This window comes from Prionailurus viverrinus, chromosome B1 (assembly GCF_022837055.1).
Source record: "Prionailurus viverrinus isolate Anna chromosome B1, UM_Priviv_1.0, whole genome shotgun sequence".
NCBI classification, from domain to species: Eukaryota; Metazoa; Chordata; class Mammalia; order Carnivora; family Felidae; genus Prionailurus; species Prionailurus viverrinus.
Genome location: NC_062564.1, coordinates 36,008,299 through 36,026,628, shown reverse-complemented (window position 1 = coordinate 36,026,628; position 18,330 = coordinate 36,008,299). Strand labels below are relative to the sequence as shown.

Here is an 18,330-nt window from a genome sequence, read left to right as displayed (position 1 = left end):
CCCGACACAGGGCTCAATCTTATGAACTGCAAGATCATGACCTGAGCCAGAATCAAGAGTCAGACATTAACTGCCTAAGCTACCCAGGCGCCCCAGAAGTACAGTCATTTTTGGCAAATGAGTCAGGACACCCAAATGTGCCCGTGTCCTTGAGCCTGTTGATTATCAGCTTTTAAAAGCAGTCTTCCTGCTGTTCAGGGCCCACGGGACAAGTAAAAGTCCTACTGAGAAACAGAGGATTTGGAGTCTCGATGGTATGAGTCTTAACCCTGGCCCTCATGCCACCTAGCAGCATGATGGCACAGTATCTGCCTCTTAGGCCTCCGTCTCTTTCACTGTGAAAGTGTACTTTACCCTCCAACATTTACACATCAGTCTTATTTCCAGGGCCTCCAACCAGGGCAGGTAAGATGGAGGCTGCTGTGTTTCCTCCCTGCAGGATCTGCATTTGATTTCCTGTGGTGCTGATGCCTTTGTAACTAGGTGTGGTACCAGACCTTTCAGATATGTGGTCCCTCTGCCTCTTCTTGTGTGGACTTTTGGGCCATTTTTATCCTCTTTTTTCCTAACTCTTCTTCAATCAAGCTTTTTTGCTCTTCTCCTTTTTACTTAGAACTTAACCATATTAGTGTCTTAAAACTTTATCAGCTTCTGTTTTTGCTGTGATGGATCAGGAACCATTGCTTTTTCTTAGTAGATAACAGGCTTACAAAACTAATTTTCTAAGTGAAAAGATTCCATTCTAGTAGGGAAGAGATCAGTTCGGAATATCTGGGAAGGAGTATTTGTTGAATGGTGGAAGAATTTGATTACACATTTGTGAAATCCCCATCAAGTAGTTATAGGTTTGGTTTTTCTTCTATTTTAACCTACTTTTGCCTTCTACTACAGCGAACTCTGGTTGGCCTAGTAAGAGACCTGAGAGGGATAGCTTTCGCCTTCAATGCCAAGACCAGTTTCATGATGCTGTTTGAGTGGATGTATCCTAATACAGACCAGGAGCGTGCTACTGCAAGCCTTAACTGGAGGGTGGATGGGCGGTGTAGTCATGGGGGACGAGGGTGGGCAGGGTTAGGGAGGCAGCGAAGGCAAGGCGTTGCCCCCAAAGGCAACTCGTAAGCTCCCATTCCATAGTGGTGTGATGGCATAGCGCTACCTGCTCCCGTGAGAGAGATGGGGAAATGAACGAGGTCGTTTCCTACCACTTTCTCTTCTGGGCCCCAGATATAAAATGCCTGTGGAGCTGCTGCATGTGAATTTTGCCACACTTAGAAAAAAGAGACATTTCGATCTACTGAGAAAAGACAGCTTCCCTAGGAATTAGAAAGCCTAACCTTGGATTCATAACCTTGAACAAATCATTTCGTATCTGACTGCCTGTTTCTCCAGTAGTTATATAACGGAAATAGCTGCTTCCCTGTCACGAAGGGATAAGAGGATAAATAACAATATGAAATACGTTATGTTCTTCAGAAGAAAATCATTATGTAAATTACAGCACATTATTAGATGCCTATGAAAATTTTAAGAACACAGAGTCTGGTTAGAAAGACTGTAAGATTAACAAGCAGGAGGCAGGAAATTAGAGAACTTTAACTTGACAGTTTGTGCTTGGCCAATGCGGAGAGATTATTTTAAATTCTGTACCTTTCTGGATTCAGAATTTTTCCTTAGCTTTTCATTTACAGATATCCATCCTACATGCCAATTCTCCAGCGGGCAATTGAGCTATGGTACCATGATCCAGCCTGTACCACACCTGTGCTCAAGCTCATGGCTGAATTAGTTCATAATAGGTAAGCAAGAGGAAATTTTCAAAGGGCACAAGTGCCCTTTTACTCGAGAGAATTCTAGGAGAAATTATTTCATCTAATGTTTTGGGCAGATTGTGAAAGATAATAAGACTCACTGCTAATAGAATTTGCAAAAAATATCTATAAAAGTTCACGTATGTATATTTTTGTATGTTTGGAAAAAGGGTGCCCCAGCCACACAAAGCCACAGCTGCTTGCAGGAAATAAGTCACCTTGAAAAGAGTCCCAAGATACCCATTCTTACAAGAAGTGAATTTGGCAACCAACATTCTGATTTTGCCACCCACATATAAAAGTTAACACTTAGTAATGGTGCCATGCCTACCACATTTCAAAGTTCTCATTTCAGAAGGACTAATTGAGAATGATGCCGGGTGCATTAGAATACCGTTTTAAGAAAGGTATCTATTTGCGAGATTGTAGCTGGATTGGTAAAGATTTACTTAAGAAGAAAGTAAGAGAGACTTCCAAAATACCAAATTTTAGATTCGCCGAAAAATTTAGGGATGGAGGAAAACAGTAATCCGGCACATTGACTTCACTAGAATTTCAGGTCTGTGTATCTGCCTCTCATGGCACACCTGAGATAATTAATTTTTAAAACTGCCTTACTGAGGGGTGGCAGTAGCCTCCCGTCAGGCTTATAATCAAGAGTTACTCATTTACAAGATAAATATTTGAGAGCATCTAGTCTTTGCCAGCCACTTTCTTAGCTGTTGTGTCAGACAAAACCTCTCCTCTCTTAGATTTTACATTCAGGGGAAAAGACAGTAAAACAAGCATGGAAAATCATTTCAAATAATGGTAAGTGCTATGAAAAAAAAGTTAATAAAATGGGAATTGAAGGAGAAGAGGGTCAGAGAAGGCCTTTCAGAGAAAGTGATATTTAGGCTGGGTTCTGAATGACAAGAAAGACTCTGATAGCCCTGCAAAATAAGGGGAAAAAGCATTCCAGGGGCGCCTGGGTGGCTTGGTCAGTTAAGCATCCAACTTCAGCTCAGGTCATGATCTCACGATCCGTGAGTTTGAGCCCTGCGTCGGGCTCTGTGCTGACAGCTCAGAGCCTGGAGCCTGTTTCAGATTCTGTGTCTCCCTCTGTCTGACCCTCCCCCATTCACGCTCTGTCTCTCTCTGTCTCAAAAATAAATAAACGTTTAAAAAAAAAAAAAAAGCATTCTAAACAGTGAGAACAACTATAAAAACCCTAAGATGGGATGAGCTCACAGGGACTTGAGACAGAAAATACCACTGGCTGGAGCATGGTGAATGAGGGGAGGCCATAGTAGACAAGTCAAACAGGCCGGCAGAGACCCAGTCATATAGCAACTTAGGACAGCAGTAGTGAGGACGAGTGCATTCTCATTACAGCAGGAAGCTGCAGAAATCTTTTACGCATGGGATTAAAATGATCTCTTTTTACCTTATTTAAAGGTATCACTCTACTCTGAAGTAAGAGACTGTGGGAGAACAAGAGTGGGAGCAGAAGGACTGCACAGGAAGTAGATAGATTCAGGGCATACTGTAGAGCTAGATCTTGATGGATCCAGTGTGGGGAGGAAAGGAAAGAAGAATCAAGGAGGACTGTTAGGTATGAGGCCTTAACCAACTAGAGTCATTAAAAAGACCAACTAGAAGCTCATTTAAAAGGTGGAACAAACCAAAGAAGAGGTGCTCTGGTCAAGAGAAAAGTCAGGAACTCAGAACTCAAGTGTTTGTTTGTTTGTTTGTTTGTTTTTTCAAGTTTATTTATTTATCTGAGAGAGCATGAGTGGGGGAGGGGCAGAGAAGGAGAGAGAGAATCCCAAGCAGGCTCCAAGATGCCAGCACAGAGCCCGATGCGGCTTGAAACCATGAAACCGTGAGCCAAACCCAACTGGGCACCCCAGAACTCAAGTTGTTTAAAATGCTTGCCTCACCTACTTTGTCCTGTAGCATTCGCAGTCCCTTTGCCTCTCTTCTTTTATAAAGTGGTAATAGTGCTTGTACCCTCCCTTAGTTGCCACCAAAGCTATAAAGGTAAATGTAGATTAATGTCTGACAAGCTTTGAGTTAGTACTACCAAGAAATGACTGTTGTAGAAACTATACTTTAATCAAAATGGACAATTTTAAGAGTAATTTCATCTGCCTCACTTTTTTTCTTTTAAATGCTTTCACTTTGAAAAGCAGAACTTGAGTCTAGGTGTTAGTCTTTAAGATACAAGCTCTGTCACAGGTTAAATATCTTTAACTTGGTTATTCCATGTTAGGATAGGTAATCTGCACATCTTAGTGCAAAAAGAATCACCCAAGCCTCAAATATCCCAGTCTTCCAGCAACATACCCCTGACTTTTTCTCCTTCTGTGTTCTCTGCTCAGATCCCAGCGGCTCCAGTTTGACGTCTCTTCCCCCAATGGCATTTTACTCTTCAGAGAAACAAGCAAGATGATAACAATGTATGGTAAGGGCTTTAGAGGAGCATAACCCTGGGAATGAATTCCAGCTCAGTCGCCCTAGTGTATGCAGTGTAGGTCTCAGGCTAGCCCTGGCAATAACCAGGACAGTATTACAATGCCAGCTGACACCAAGGGCCTTTGAGTAAGAGGGTTGAGTTGGTTACAGAAACTATCAGTTACAATGTGGTTGAATAAATAATATATTACCACATGTCTGTCTACTCACTCAGGCAATCGCATCCTGACACTAGGAGAGGTCCCAAAGGATCAGGTCTATGCACTGAAGCTCAAGGGCATCTCCATCTGCTTCTCCATGCTGAAGGCTGCCCTCAGTGGGAGTTATGTCAATTTTGGAGTCTTCCGTCTCTATGGAGACGATGCCCTGGACAATGCTCTACAGACCTTCATCAAGCTGCTCCTCTCTATTCCCCATAGTGACCTCCTGGTAAGCCTTAAGCATCATTGGCAAGATCTGAGCCCTCATCTTGTTTGCGTGTTTTTGTTTGGGGGTTTTGTTTGTTATTTTGCCAACACTGATTGAATATTTCTCTGGAGAGCTTACGCTAGCTCCAGCTAGCTCTTCTGTCTTCCCATCTGAAGGGAACTGAGCTGTTTTATTTAAGATCTTGCTCCCTGCATGTGGAGGTGCACAATGCTAACCTGATTTTTGTCCTCTTTTCCCACAGGATTACCCCAAGCTTAGCCAGTCTTACTATTCACTACTGGAAGTCCTGACCCAGGACCACATGAACTTTATTGCAAGCCTGGAACCTCATGTCATCATGTATATTCTCTCTTCCATTTCTGAAGGACTTACTGCACTTGGTGAGCGCCCGTGTCGGTTGGTTTTAACCACTTAACAGAAAAGGAGAATTTTGCCCCAGGATCCAAAAGGGTTACTGCTTTGGGGGAATTGGCCTTAACCACAGAGAGTATAAGATTCATGAGTACATTCTCATCCAGCAAATATTTACTGACCCTGTCCTGAGGACCAAGTACTGTGCTATACATTAAGGATACAGTAGTTAACAACACATAGTCCCTGTCCTTTAGGGGCTTTTTATCTGGTGGATGAGGCAGACACATAGACAACTGCCTATTTCCTACACTTTTCTGCTTACTACAGTGAGGACGGAGTGCTGAGAGAGCTGCCAGGAAGCATACCTAAACTAGTTTTGAGGAGGTGAGGTGGGGGTCAGACAAGGCCTGGCTGAAAGCATTCATATCAAAGCATAAACCAAAAAGGTGAATGGGCAGTATCAGGTTAGTGGGGAGGCTTCCCAGCATCAGGAACTGCAACTACTAGCACCTACAGCCCAGAAAGAATCAGGAAATTCAGATGGCAGGTACACTGGTGCAGAAGAGAAGGGGGGTGGGGGGAGTAGAGCCGGAAAGAGATGGCAGGGGGCGGGGGGGGGCAGGAGGGCACAAAGGCACCCGTAGTATCTGGATGTCTGGATTCTAACCTACCGCAATTGGAGGCTGTGGAAGGTGTTCACACAGCCAGCTTCACAAGTTTTTCCCCCTACTCCCATCTGGTTCCTGTCAACCCTTTTGTTCCTGGGTACCTTCAAGCAGTCTTAATAGGTGTATATTAGGTGTGTATGTGTTCAAAGAAGAAAATGCTTTTTTTTTTTTTTTTTTTTTTTTTTTTTTAGCATTTATCCATTTTTGAGCAGAGAAAAACAAAGCATGAGCTGGGGGGAGGGGCAGAGAGAGAGGGAGATACAGTCTGAAGCAGGCTCCAGGCTCTGAGCTGTCAGCACAGAGCCCGACGTGGGGCTCGAACTCATGGACTATGAGATCGTGATCTGAGCCGAAGTCGGATGCTCAACTGACTGAGCCACCCAGGTGCCCCAAAAATACATTTTTGTAGTACGCTGAGCAGAACGTAAATGGGAGGATTAAGTCAACTGCAAAATAATCACCATATATTGCAAATGCATATTGGATGACTTGGATTGCCTACATGGTGAGTCATCCACACCTCCATGCCACCCCTTTGATACACATTTACCTCCAGCAGGGTGCAGAGGCATATCTAGGACAGTCTAGCCAAGGGATCCAACCTGGCTTTGGAAGGCTGTTTTATAGCTCCTTAAAAATAGAGGGCCCTCTGTATAAACAAACAGAATGGTTGACTCGTTTAAGGGTTCATCCCTCAGTGCCCTGGCCTGTGCCTCACGTGGTCAGAGCGCTGTCTGCAAGCTCTGCTGCAGTGTCCCCTATGTAAATTACACAGACGAGTCTGCAGCTCCCACAGGATGCCTCGGAAACCAAGAATACAGGCCCTCTGACAGACCAGGAATGTTGCTAGGCAGTGCGAAGCTGTGCCACCCCTGTAACTCAGAGCAGAGGCTTAACAACTCACACTTGGATTCTCCTCACGGCCGGTCCAGTTATTAGCAATATGATCTCTAGGCTTTGGTTTATTCATTTGTAAAATGGATCACCTACCTCCCAGAGTTCTCAAGAGGATAAATAAGAGATAATACCTACAAGGTCCTTATTAGCACAATATCTGGCACAATGGAAGTACTTGCTATACTAAATTGTTTGTTATTTTTTAATGAAGCAGAAGACCTACATCCATACCACCTGAGTCAATAATGTCAATATCAGTCATTTATATTGTCTGTCACCATACACACACTCTCAGACTTAGGATCGGGCCTTGCTATCTGATGAGGGTGAGAGGCTAATGGGAAACACCCAGCACAAGGCGTTGACTGAAATGGGTGCAGTTCCCAGTCTGCCGGGGTACCTCTGCCTCTATGGGATCTCGGCTAAGGGCAACCCATGTTTGCCTGGGTCACCGTCAGCAGCTGCGTATCCCTGCTCTAATCCGCCCCTGCCCCTCTTCCAGACACCATGGTATGCACAGGCTGCTGCTCCTGCCTAGACCACATCGTGACATACCTCTTTAAGCAACTGTCACGGAGCACCAAGAAGAGGACGACACCTCTGAACCAGGAGAGTGACCGCTTTCTGCATATCATGCAGCAGCATCCAGAGATGATCCAGCAGGTAAGGAACATGAGCATTAGGAGGCATTGTGGGGTGTTCTACAGTGGAAGACCCTCTCTGGGGGAGAAGAAAGGCCAAGCAAGACGCAGAGTCTTACGTCTCACGAGGATAATGCTGCCGAAGTGAAGTTTACACCTTAAAATTACAGTGGATTTTGAGTTTGCTGAGCAATCATCAGACAGAAACAATCTGAAAAAATCAGGTTCTGTCTGAGTTGTTCTTCCAAGTGTCACACCTACCCCTATGCCTTGGACCTGTCCTCCTTCTACAGCAATGACTGTTGCCATAAGCGGGGCACAAGTTAGCAGCACCCAGCTATAAAGCTTTTACTCCCATTTGCAAAGTGGGAACAGGAATGCAGGACAGAGGGAAATAACTGACCACACAGAGATCAAACCATATGTTTGCCATCGTTTTATTTGTATGCTGCATCTTTGCAAAAATAAGATTTGCAAAAATAGATAAGGAAAGGAAAAATAAGATTTGCAAAAATAAGATTTGCAAAAATAAGATTTGCAAAAATAGATAAGGAAAGGGGATCAATGGAATTATTTAGCTTTTAGCTACTAGTCTCACCTTTGTCTGTATTATTCTCTAAAGAAACTGAAATAATTCGCATTCGTATCACATCCCCAAAATGTTATAAAAGCTGTCTCTGGGGCACCTGGGTGGCTCAGTCGGTTAAGCCTCTGACTTCAACTGTGGTCAGGATCTCACAGTTTGTGAGTTTGAGCCCCACATTGGGCTCATTGCTGTCAGTGTAGAGCCTGCTTGGGATCCTCTGTTGCTCTCTCTCAAAAATAAACATTTAAAAAAAACAACTTAAAAAAAAAAGGCTATCTCCTCTCAGACAAGTACCAGGGAGCTACAGTGCAAAGGGATTTTACCTAGTATGATCATTGTGTGACCCATCCCATTCCCCACAGAAAACAGGGTGAACTGGAAAGGTCCATTTTTAAAGGAAATATTAAACCAATTTAAAAAGCAGGAAAGGAAATACCTTAGAAAATTTACCTCATAATAGAAGATTAAAATGAAACTTCATAAACTATTTGCCTGGTTTACTCCAGACAGAAGAGGCCTTCAACCCAATAAACTCTTCTGTTTGGAATCTATAATTCTATCTTGGGTAGCTACCCACTAGGTCACTGCCTCAGATTCTCCATTTCCAGATGCTGTCAACGGTGCTGAACATCATCATCTTTGAAGACTGTAGGAACCAGTGGTCTATGTCTCGGCCCCTACTTGGCTTGATACTACTTAATGAAAAGGTAAGAGAGCCAGAAGCATGGGCAGACACATTTAGCTATCATTTGCCAGGGCACTGTGGGGAACGTTATAGGAACACCCCATGATGGTAAAGCAGAGGGAAGATAGCCTGTCTTCTGAGCATGTTCTGTTCATGGTTTGACAAGTACATAATCACTTAACTGTTAGAAGTCACCATGTATAGCAATTCAGACAAAGGTAAAGGCTGAGGAAATGTTACCAGAAGGGAATATACCTGGACCACCTGTGACCTAAATTCTAGCTCAGCTCTACCACAAACAAATATAAGGAAGTCTAGAGATTCCTATAAAAGAAACCAAATCTGGGTCACCAGTCCGGCTCAGTTGGTGGAGCATGGAACTCTTGATCTCAGGGTTGTTGGTTCTAGCCCCACATTGGGTGTAGGGATTACTTAAAAGATAAGATAAAATCAAGAACCTGGATCAGATGACCCTTAGAGTGTTTACAAATTTAAAACTCTTGATTTTTAAGTAAGATGAAGATAAATTATCTGGCAAGTACTTGCTTGAATCAAAAAAGGTACCCAGTTTTGGTAGATAATTCTGTTTCTTGTTGGAGAAGAACATTCCTTCCACCCTGCAGAAGAGGGAAGGCTAATAAGCCTCATCTCTCCTTACCCTGTCTCACTCCTTGCCCCACAGTATTTTTCTGACCTACGGAACAGTATCGTGAACAGCCAGCCACCAGAGAAGCAGCAGGCTATGCATCTGTGTTTTGAAAACCTGATGGAAGGCATCGAGCGAAATCTTCTTACGAAAAATAGAGACAGGTGAGTGTAGAGAGCCCTGCCGAAAAGTCACAGGCAGTTTCTCCAGTCCTCGAAACAGGACACTCCTTAACAGTCTTTTAGAGGCCATCTAAAGCAGTGCTGTCCAATAGAAAAGCAAGCCACATAAGTAACTCTAAATTTCCTAGTAGTCACATTAAAAGGGGATAAAAGGAAACAGACAAAATTCATTTTAATACATTGTATGTAACTTAATGTATGCAGAATATTATGTCAATGTGTAATCCAGACTTAAAAATTTAGAATTTTAACATTTTTTATTTTACTAAGTCTTCAAGATTCTGTATATTGTACATTTAACAGGGAATCTTAATTCAGATGCTAACTACTCATTTGAAATGCTTGATTTGTATTTAGACTTCATAAAATTTACAGTTGACAAAGTAGATTCCCATATTCAAGTATACCGAACATACTTAGAAATTGTCCAGTAACTGAATTGAATGTCAGGTTTCCCTGAATTCAAGTTTAAATTTGATTTCATTTTAAAAATGGCATTTTAATTTAAAACTAATTAAGATACAATTGGGGAACAGAATTTTAAATTTCCATGTAATTTGATTCAGTTCTTCTGTTGTACTGGGTACATTTCAGGTGTTCAGCAGCCATGTGAGGCTAGCAGCTACCATATTGACAGGTCCCCGGCATTAAGAAAGGAAATAGCTTCATTTTCTTCACACCCTCACTGTGTGAGGGTTACTTCCCACCTCTGTCAGATTTTCCTGTTGTGCTGTCACGAGTTCAAGGCGGCCCTCAAAGCCCCAGATTTGACCAGATCTCCAAGTCTACCACAAGGTTGTCAGGTAGAAAGGGGTGCAAAACTAGCTCAACTTTCCCTTAAGGTCTTAAGACCGAAATTAACTGACCTTAGATTCATGCATTCTGCCTTTCAGTAGCCACTTCTCTGCCAGAAATGTTTTAGGCAAAGACCTTTCCCTTCCACCCTACTCCCTCAACCTACAATTCATCCTCTCTGCAGGTTCACCCAGAACCTGTCAGCATTCCGTCGAGAAGTCAACGACTCAATGAAGAATTCCACTTACGGCGTGAATAGCAATGATATGATGAGCTGACACCTCCTTGGACTCTACCTGTACAGAGCAGCGTCCCTTTGGTCTGGCCCAGAGGGGCAAACAATTACAAGGGAGAGGGCCTGGCTGATCCTGGCCCCCTCCACCAGGGGTGTGGGGAAAATGGCAAAGGTCAACTAGCTACTTCCCCAGGGAATAGGGATGTGAGTGCACTCACTAGGGGGCAGGGCGCTGCTGGTTCCTGGGGGGATTGGGTGGGAAGGGTGGTGGGAGGAGATAGAGACACAAGTGTGTGAGACTCCAGCCCCTCCTCCTGGGGCCACCCCAGGGGGTGGGGGAGGAACCCCCAGTGTCCTGCCACAACCTGCCTTGTATAAACATGTACATTTTTTCATAACATTTTGAACAAGGTTTATATTGACTCAAGTTTAAAAACAAAAAGTGTGACTGAAAAATTTTTACAGAGTCTAGTGCACCAATGCTGATGTGAGGGGTTGTGTATGCGAGTGAGAAAAAAATGTGTATTCTGGTGGCCTGAAGCTTTACTGGACGAGGATGTGTGAACGTGCAGAGATATATTTAGTGACACAGTGTAGAGAGGCAAAAAAAAAAAAAGGTAAAAATTCCAAATGTATATTTTTTCTTATTGCCCTTTCCTTGCCCCCAAAATTATCACTTCCTGTTACTGTATTACCCTTGTTATTAGGAACTCTAAGCCATGTGGAGCACCATCCTTCCCCTTCAACCGTAGATGCTGCCCTAGGTCCGTTGGCCTCTTGCAGTGACAGACAACTCCAGCTAAAAGTGTTTGGTGTTCTTAGCTTCATCCTTTTTCCCACTTTGCTTATCCTCATCCTCAGACAGATGCCTCTTGCTTTTATAAGTCAGATGTAACTCTATGATTTAGGGTTCTCAGTCTCTGTAAAGGTAGAGACCAGAGAGAAGGAATTGAGCCAGTTGCTCTCCTGTTGAGCGATTTGGATGAGTCCACCAGAGGCCTGATTGTATGGCCGGTAACTTTGAGTCTTCCCCAGCCCTTGAGGCAGTGTGTGTGGATGTGTGCGCGTGGATATTTATATATGTACCCTGCACTCGTGAATGTATGAACTGGAGGAAGTTACTACAGTGGAGGGGTTCTTAATAACAAGGTCTGCCTAGCATGAAGTATTTAACAATCTCCCACCCTTTAAAAATATACATTTTTATAAAATAAAAACCATAATAAATGTTTTGAATATTAAAAAAATTAACCTACAGAAGAAAATTAATGGAGAAAGCTATTTGCCTTGTACTTTTTCCACAATTGCTGCTGCTAGTTGTACGCATCTCTAGTTCAGCTCTTGCCCATGGGACACTCATCAATTAGGTTTTATCTTTATTTCTCTCCTCTACCCCCAGAAACAAGCCTGTTAATTTTTTTTTCCTTCTCCTCTGGCGACTGTGTGGTGAATCCTTTCTTGCGTGATCAGGTTGCGGATAGACTTGTAAGGGTGTTTGCTGCATACAGTGTAAGCATTGTGACCGCCAATAAACTTCAATGGTTTCTACTGACCTGGCTTCAGCGATCAAGTCTAGTGTGTCTATAGGGACACGTCTCACTCTAAACACACTAAGATGTTTGAAACACACATTCTTTTTTTTTTTTTTTTTTTTCAACGTTTATTTATTTTTGGGACAGAGAGAGACAGAGCATGAACGGGGGAGGGTCAGAGAGAGAGGGAGACACAGAATCAGAAACAGGCTCCAGGCTCTGAGCCATCAGCCCAGAGCCCGACGCAGGGCTCAAACTAACGGACCGTGAGATCGTGACCTGGCTGAAGTCAGACGCTTAACCGACTGCGCCACCCAGGCGCCCCGAAACACACATTCTTAAAAGCCAGTAACTGACAGGTTCGTCTCACCCTTGTAAAATTCGCTTGTTTCTCATTCAACTAAGTCTGACTCCATTTCTTTTAAAAGTATGATTGTTTTAGTTGATATATCTATGCAGATAGATATAAATATATATAGATACATACAGCGCTGATGTCCACAACTACAAGAGTGAAGCCACTCTACCTCTACTAGCAACCGGCAAAGAAGTAATGATTACAGAAAGCCCAGTTTTGTAACGTCCTGATCCCCGCTCCTCTTCTGTGAGCTGGGCTTCATTCATTAGACCCTGACAGGTTCAAGGGTAAGTTTTTCACTGTACTATGCAGGCTTCATGGGCCAGAATTATCAAATGAAGAACCCTATAGTTAATGAGGGCTATTTCTCATCCCCATTCTATGTAGTACCTAGGTATAAGAGAACTTAATTACCAGAAACACTGTATCTTAATGGAGATTTACATCCAATGAATCACAGGCTCTAGAGTGCCACTCTTGTCTACCTTATCTAGATGTACTGCTACCTATGTTTGCTGTTTCAGTGTTCTGGGTGGTATCTTAGTCCTAAGTTATTTTGAAGGCAGAAATGTGTATTCTAATGACCAGAAGGCAAATAGAATGGATTTATCTTAGCCAAGTCTATCTCTAAGCCTAAGAGAAATATAAAATGGTCAGGCTTCATTAATATGCAAAACACACCAGTCACATGCCCCAGTGACCTGGAATTCTAATTCTAATTCTAATTTACTACAGTAAATGAGACAAAATAACTTTCTCACTGGTACTTGAAAAACCTCCTCTGCCCCAACTATCCTGAGATGTTGCTTGATCAGCAAAATGGCAGAGCCCTCCTTTCCCTTCCACAAAAACAATTTTAGAGGCAAGAGACTCACCAAACATGGTGATCTCCTCAGCGCAGCCCTAATGCTGTCCAGTCATGACAAACTGCCATAGTTAAAATCTTCTACAACCACATTAAACTATTTAAACAGTAAAGCTGTTCCTTTCTTGACAGTTCCAAGAGGGGGCACCCCCAAAAAAGCCAAATAAGATATTTTTTCTGGTCGAATTAGCAATTGAACATGACCTGTCTTAATAAATGTGAAAGTCAGTCATCTTTAAACTTTGGTTTCCCCTCAAAGTCCTGTGCAGGCTTTATTCAGTTAAAAAGAGTTGTTTATTAGTTTCTAGGCTATCCTGGGGGACTATGGTTGTCAAGGCAGGTGTCTTTAGACAGTGTTTCCTTACACGAACTATACCTTACATTGACAAAACACCTAAAGTCTTTACGGCAGATGACTAAATTGTATTATGTATGTACATGTTTTTTTGTTGCCTCTGCCTAAATAAGGGTTATCTATTCCCACTAAAGTATAAATCAGATGAAGAAGGATTTGCCCCAGGGTCAAATTTTAAGTTTTGATATGACTTTAACCCAATGTCATGAAGTAACAGGAATTGAGTGTAAAGAACCAAAGCACCTCTCTGTATCCATTTGCCACCAGCCAACCCTTCTCCCACCCAAGATTTTTGGCTTGACCTACAAACACACCTAAGTTGCCTTCCAATGCTGCCAAAGTGCCAGGTGCCATGACAAAAAAGGAAAGCAAAGAGAATACAGGGAACCTGCACAAGCCATAAATGTCTGTAAACATTTTAAAAGCCATACTCTAGATATTTCAAAAGTAAATTTGAAAGGATAAAAATGTACACACCAACCATAATTAATACAACTACCAATTGAGTGCTAGGTAATGAATGCCTAAGAATTCTTGCCTCTGTAGCTTGTCTCCTGAGTCCATTACATCTATCTTGCAATTTCTTAGATACCCTGGAATTCACTGGTCAGCCACTTTGGTGTATTTCAGGAGCAGTGGGTCAACTAAATGAATCAGCTGCCAGACCGTGAGACATCAGATGATCAGAATGGAGGACGGGATCAAGCTTAGAATATTAATCCCTCTTCCTCAGAAAACCCTTAACGGTTTTCAGGGTAGCCTGACTGTTGCTACCTGTTCATTTACCAAATACTTAGCATCCACTTCAGGACAAATACCTTTTTGATGGTCAGCAACAGAAAAGGAAACTCCAAAGCAAACAACATCATGTGCAAGGCAAATTCACTTCCCACTCTTTCGCATAAGATCCCTCAAGAGTACAAACTAACTACAAAGCATAGTGAACAGTACTTACATTGTTACACAGGCATCACACACAATTATATTTTTAATTCTGTTTGATAACCATGAAGACAATTTATAATAGATCTAAGCATACAGGATTACCTATATGGGCCAAACCACCCCATTATTCGTTACAAAGGAATGAAGAGGGACAAGTGGGCAATCTCCTAACTTCCGCTACTAGATAACAAATTCAGTCCATTCAAGGTCTGGAGGACAACCAAACTCGAGACAAAAACTAACTGGAAAATAGATTTGGCCTCGAGAAGCTCACGCCACTATACAGTCTGATAAAGTAAAAGGGTGGATGAATTTAAGAACAGTATTCTCAAAGTCAAAAAACTCAGCTCTTACAGACTGATTATATTGTACAATGAAGGTAAAGCAACCTCTAGAGGCTGAATTAATTCAACTGAAAAATCAAAAATGAAACCACTTTTTAAGAGAGCAGACCATTATCATTTCTATTTATCAGTAAGCCCAGGGCCTACCCTTTAACACCTTGCCGTGTGGGACAGGGGCCACAAAGCAAACCAAGTTATAACTTTACCAACCAGGCTACAAACGCTGCAGTAGAACCCTTCCCTTCAACCAGGCATCTGCCTCCACATCCTATCTCGTGCATCCTACCTCCTTTTCCCCGTCTGCAGAACCCTCTCTTCTCAGTCTAAATTTCCATGCCCTTTGCCAACCTGCCGTTTTCAAGACCCCAAGTAGAACCCCACTTCCTCTCTGGAGTCGCTCCCCACTGTCCCTGTCTCCACGTCTTACGGCCTACTCAGGTTTGAGATATTCCTAGGCCCCCTTTCTCCCCTCAGCAGCTAAAATGTGCTCCTTTACGAGTCGGGACCAGATGGCAGGTGAACAGTGGAGAGTAGCTGGGACTAGTCTGGGTGAAGCCCCGGCAGCATGGTACGGGCGGGTTAATCTCCATCGCTGCCACAGTCAATACCGAAAGAAAACGAGTAGAAGCCGCTAACATCAACCCCTCAACCTCACGAAGAAGAAAAGTACAGTTCACCCCGACCCCGTACCCCCGCCCCGACAAACTGCCGCGCCCCGGAAGAGCTTCCACGCGTTCCTTCCGTCCCCGTCGCGTCTGCGCACATAGGCCCTGTCTTCCGGCATCTCCTCGGCGCCGTCGCTTGCCCCGCCTCTGCCGCCCTGCGCAAGCGCAGTCGTTACTCCTAATTGTTCTCGGCGGCTCTTGGTTGCGGTTGGAGGAGGGTTTGGCAACTGGGTGGTCCTGGGACGTTCTTGGGGAAGGCGGAGCTGGGCTACTAAGGCGCCCGGACTTCTGCCCAACCTTGTGCCTTGTAGGGGTTCGAGTTCACGAGCACCGTGGCTTCACACCTAGTATCTGCGGTAATAATCGTGGGCAAACGGGCTAAAAAGGGTGATCGTTGGAGGCTCAGTACGCTCTGGGAGTACCAAGGAGCCCACCCCCTGCCCCCAAGTCGAGCCCTAGCAGAATAAGCCGTTTGGAAGAAGGCAGGGGGAAATATTCAGGCAGTGCAAAAAGCCGCTGCATTGTACACCTTGTACCTTTCTCGAGGGTGCAAAAATTGCACGGCTGAAAGGAAAGTGCACATGTCAGTGAGGGGTTGGACACAAGAGATTGGGATTTAGGGGCTCCTGGGTGGCTCAGTCCGTTAAGCGTCGGACTTGGGCTCAGGTCATGATCTCACGCCTCCGGGCTCTGTGCTGACAGCTCAGAGCCTGGAGCCTGTTTAGGATTCTATGACCCGGTCTTGGGGCGCCTGGGTGGCTCAGTAGGTTAAGCGTCCGACTTCAGCTCAGGTCACGATCTCACGGTCCTTGAGTTCGAGCCCCGCGTCGGCCCTGGGCTGATGGCTCAGAGCCTGGAGCCTGCTTCCGATTCTGTGCCTCCCTCTCTCTCTGCCCCTCCCCCGTTCGTGCTCTGTCTCTCTCTGTCTCAAAAATAGATAAACGTTAAAAAAAATTTTAGGATTCTATGACCTGGTCTCTCTCTTCCCCTCCCCCGCTCAGGTTGTCATTCATTCATTCATTCATTCATTCTCTCTCTGTGTCTCTCAAAAAGAGAGAGAGAGAGAAAGAGGTTAGTATTTGATCCTAAAAGCCTCAAGTTTCAAGAGACTACTTTGCAAAGCAAGCTAGTGATCATTCTTTGTTTAACCCATCAGCTAGTGGGTAATAAGGATTTGAACCAAGACAAGGACTGTGGAGGGAGAGCTAAGAAAGATTGGGGAGGTAGGGGGTGGAGGTTGGAATCAACACACTTTGTGACCAATTGGATGTGAAGAGTAAAGAACAGAGGATTCTAATAGAATTCTCAGGTTCTAGAATGGGGCAGCAACTGAGTAAGGCAGAGGAAGCATGAGACAATGCAGGGATGTGTGCAGAGCTCTTGGTGAGCCTGAATTGAACTCTGATCCAAGGACACTTCTCTACTCTTGCGCAAAACATAAGAAAACAGAAGAGGGAACACTTGCCAGTCATTTTATGAAACAAACATCTCCCTGATACCAAAACCAGACGAAGATGTTAAAAGAAAAAAAAAAAAAACCTTCAGAATGATATCCCTCGTAAATGCAAACATTTTTAATACAAGCAAACTTAATCCAAGAATACATGAAAAAGATAATACATCATGACCAAGTGGGATTGATCCTAGAAATGCAAGGTCGGTTTAAAACGTTCAGAAAACCTGGGGCATCTGAGTTGAATGCTTGATCTCAACTCAGGTCTTTATCTCAGGGTCATGGGATCAAGCCCTGTGTCAGGTTCTGTGCTGAGCGTGGAGACTGCTTAAGATTGTTTCTCTCTCTGCCCCTCTCCCCCACTTGTGTGCTTGCTCTCTCTAAAAACAGAAAACCAAATATTTCTAAAACAATTTTTTGATTCAGAAAACCAATAAATAATTCACTGTATCAACAAAATGAAAGACAAAAAGTCGATCATCTCAGTAGATAAAGAAAAAGCACATGACAAAATTCAATACTCATGATAAAAAGTCTCAACAAACTAGGAATAAAAAGAAACATCCTTTACCTATTAAAAGACATCTATGACAACCTACCACCAACAGAATGTGATGGTGAAAGAGTGAATGTTTTCCCTAAGATTAAGAACAAGGAAAGGGCCACCCTCTCTTACTACCTCTATTTAACATTGTACCTCAGGTCTTAACCAGAGCACATAGGCACTTAATTAATTAATTAATTAATAGTGCACAGTACAAAAAGGAAGAAGTGAAACACTATTCATAAATGTCATGATTTGGGGTTCAGAAAGCTACTGGAACTAATAAGTGAATTTAGTAAAATCACAGAATACAAGGTCAGTAGACGAAAACCAAATAGTATATTTCTATACGCTAAAACTATTAGGGGCACCTGGGTGGCTTAGTTGGTTAAGAGTCTGACCCGTGGTTTTGGCTCAGGTCATGATCTCACAGTTTGGGAGTTTGAACCCCAAGTCCAGTTCCACCCTGACAGCATGGAGCCTGCTTGGGATTCTCTCTCTCTGCCCCTCCCTCTCTCTCTGCCCCTCCCCTGCTCTCTCTCCCTTTCTCTCTCAAAATAAATAAGATTTTAAAATGAAATAAGATATATATTATTTGCTATAGCATCCAAATACATGAAATACATAGGAATAAATTTAACAAGATATATAACAAGTATATATATACCAAAATCTGTAAAACACTGCAGAGGAAAATCTTTAAACAAATGCAGAGATCATAACATATTCATGGGTTGGATGACTCAAAACCGTGATGTCCTTTCTCCCCAAATTGAACTATGCATTCAAAGGAACCCCAATAAAAATCCCAGAAAGTTTTTTTGTAGAAAACAGCAAGCTGATTCTAAAATTTATATGAAAATCCAGGCACTTAGGTGGCTCAGTC

General features: G+C 43.3%; 1 protein-coding gene across 2 annotated transcripts in view; it reads left to right on the top strand.

Moving 5' to 3' along the window:
- The window catches only part of XPO7 (exportin 7), a 41,074-nt gene extending 29,139 nt beyond the window's left edge, over nt 1–11,935 (top strand). For both annotated transcript variants that reach the window (XM_047855409.1, XM_047855408.1), the window contains exons 20-28: nt 892–980; nt 1,689–1,796; nt 4,172–4,254; nt 4,480–4,694; nt 4,936–5,074; nt 7,116–7,276; nt 8,449–8,547; nt 9,208–9,335; nt 10,333–11,935. In XM_047855409.1, the coding sequence (XP_047711365.1) occupies nt 892–980; nt 1,689–1,796; nt 4,172–4,254; nt 4,480–4,694; nt 4,936–5,074; nt 7,116–7,276; nt 8,449–8,547; nt 9,208–9,335; nt 10,333–10,426 (1,116 nt within the window). In that variant the 3' untranslated portion in view covers nt 10,427–11,935. The remainder of the gene's footprint in view (nt 1–891; nt 981–1,688; nt 1,797–4,171; nt 4,255–4,479; nt 4,695–4,935; nt 5,075–7,115; nt 7,277–8,448; nt 8,548–9,207; nt 9,336–10,332) is intronic.
- Nucleotides 11,936–18,330: the final 6,395 nt, after the last annotated feature.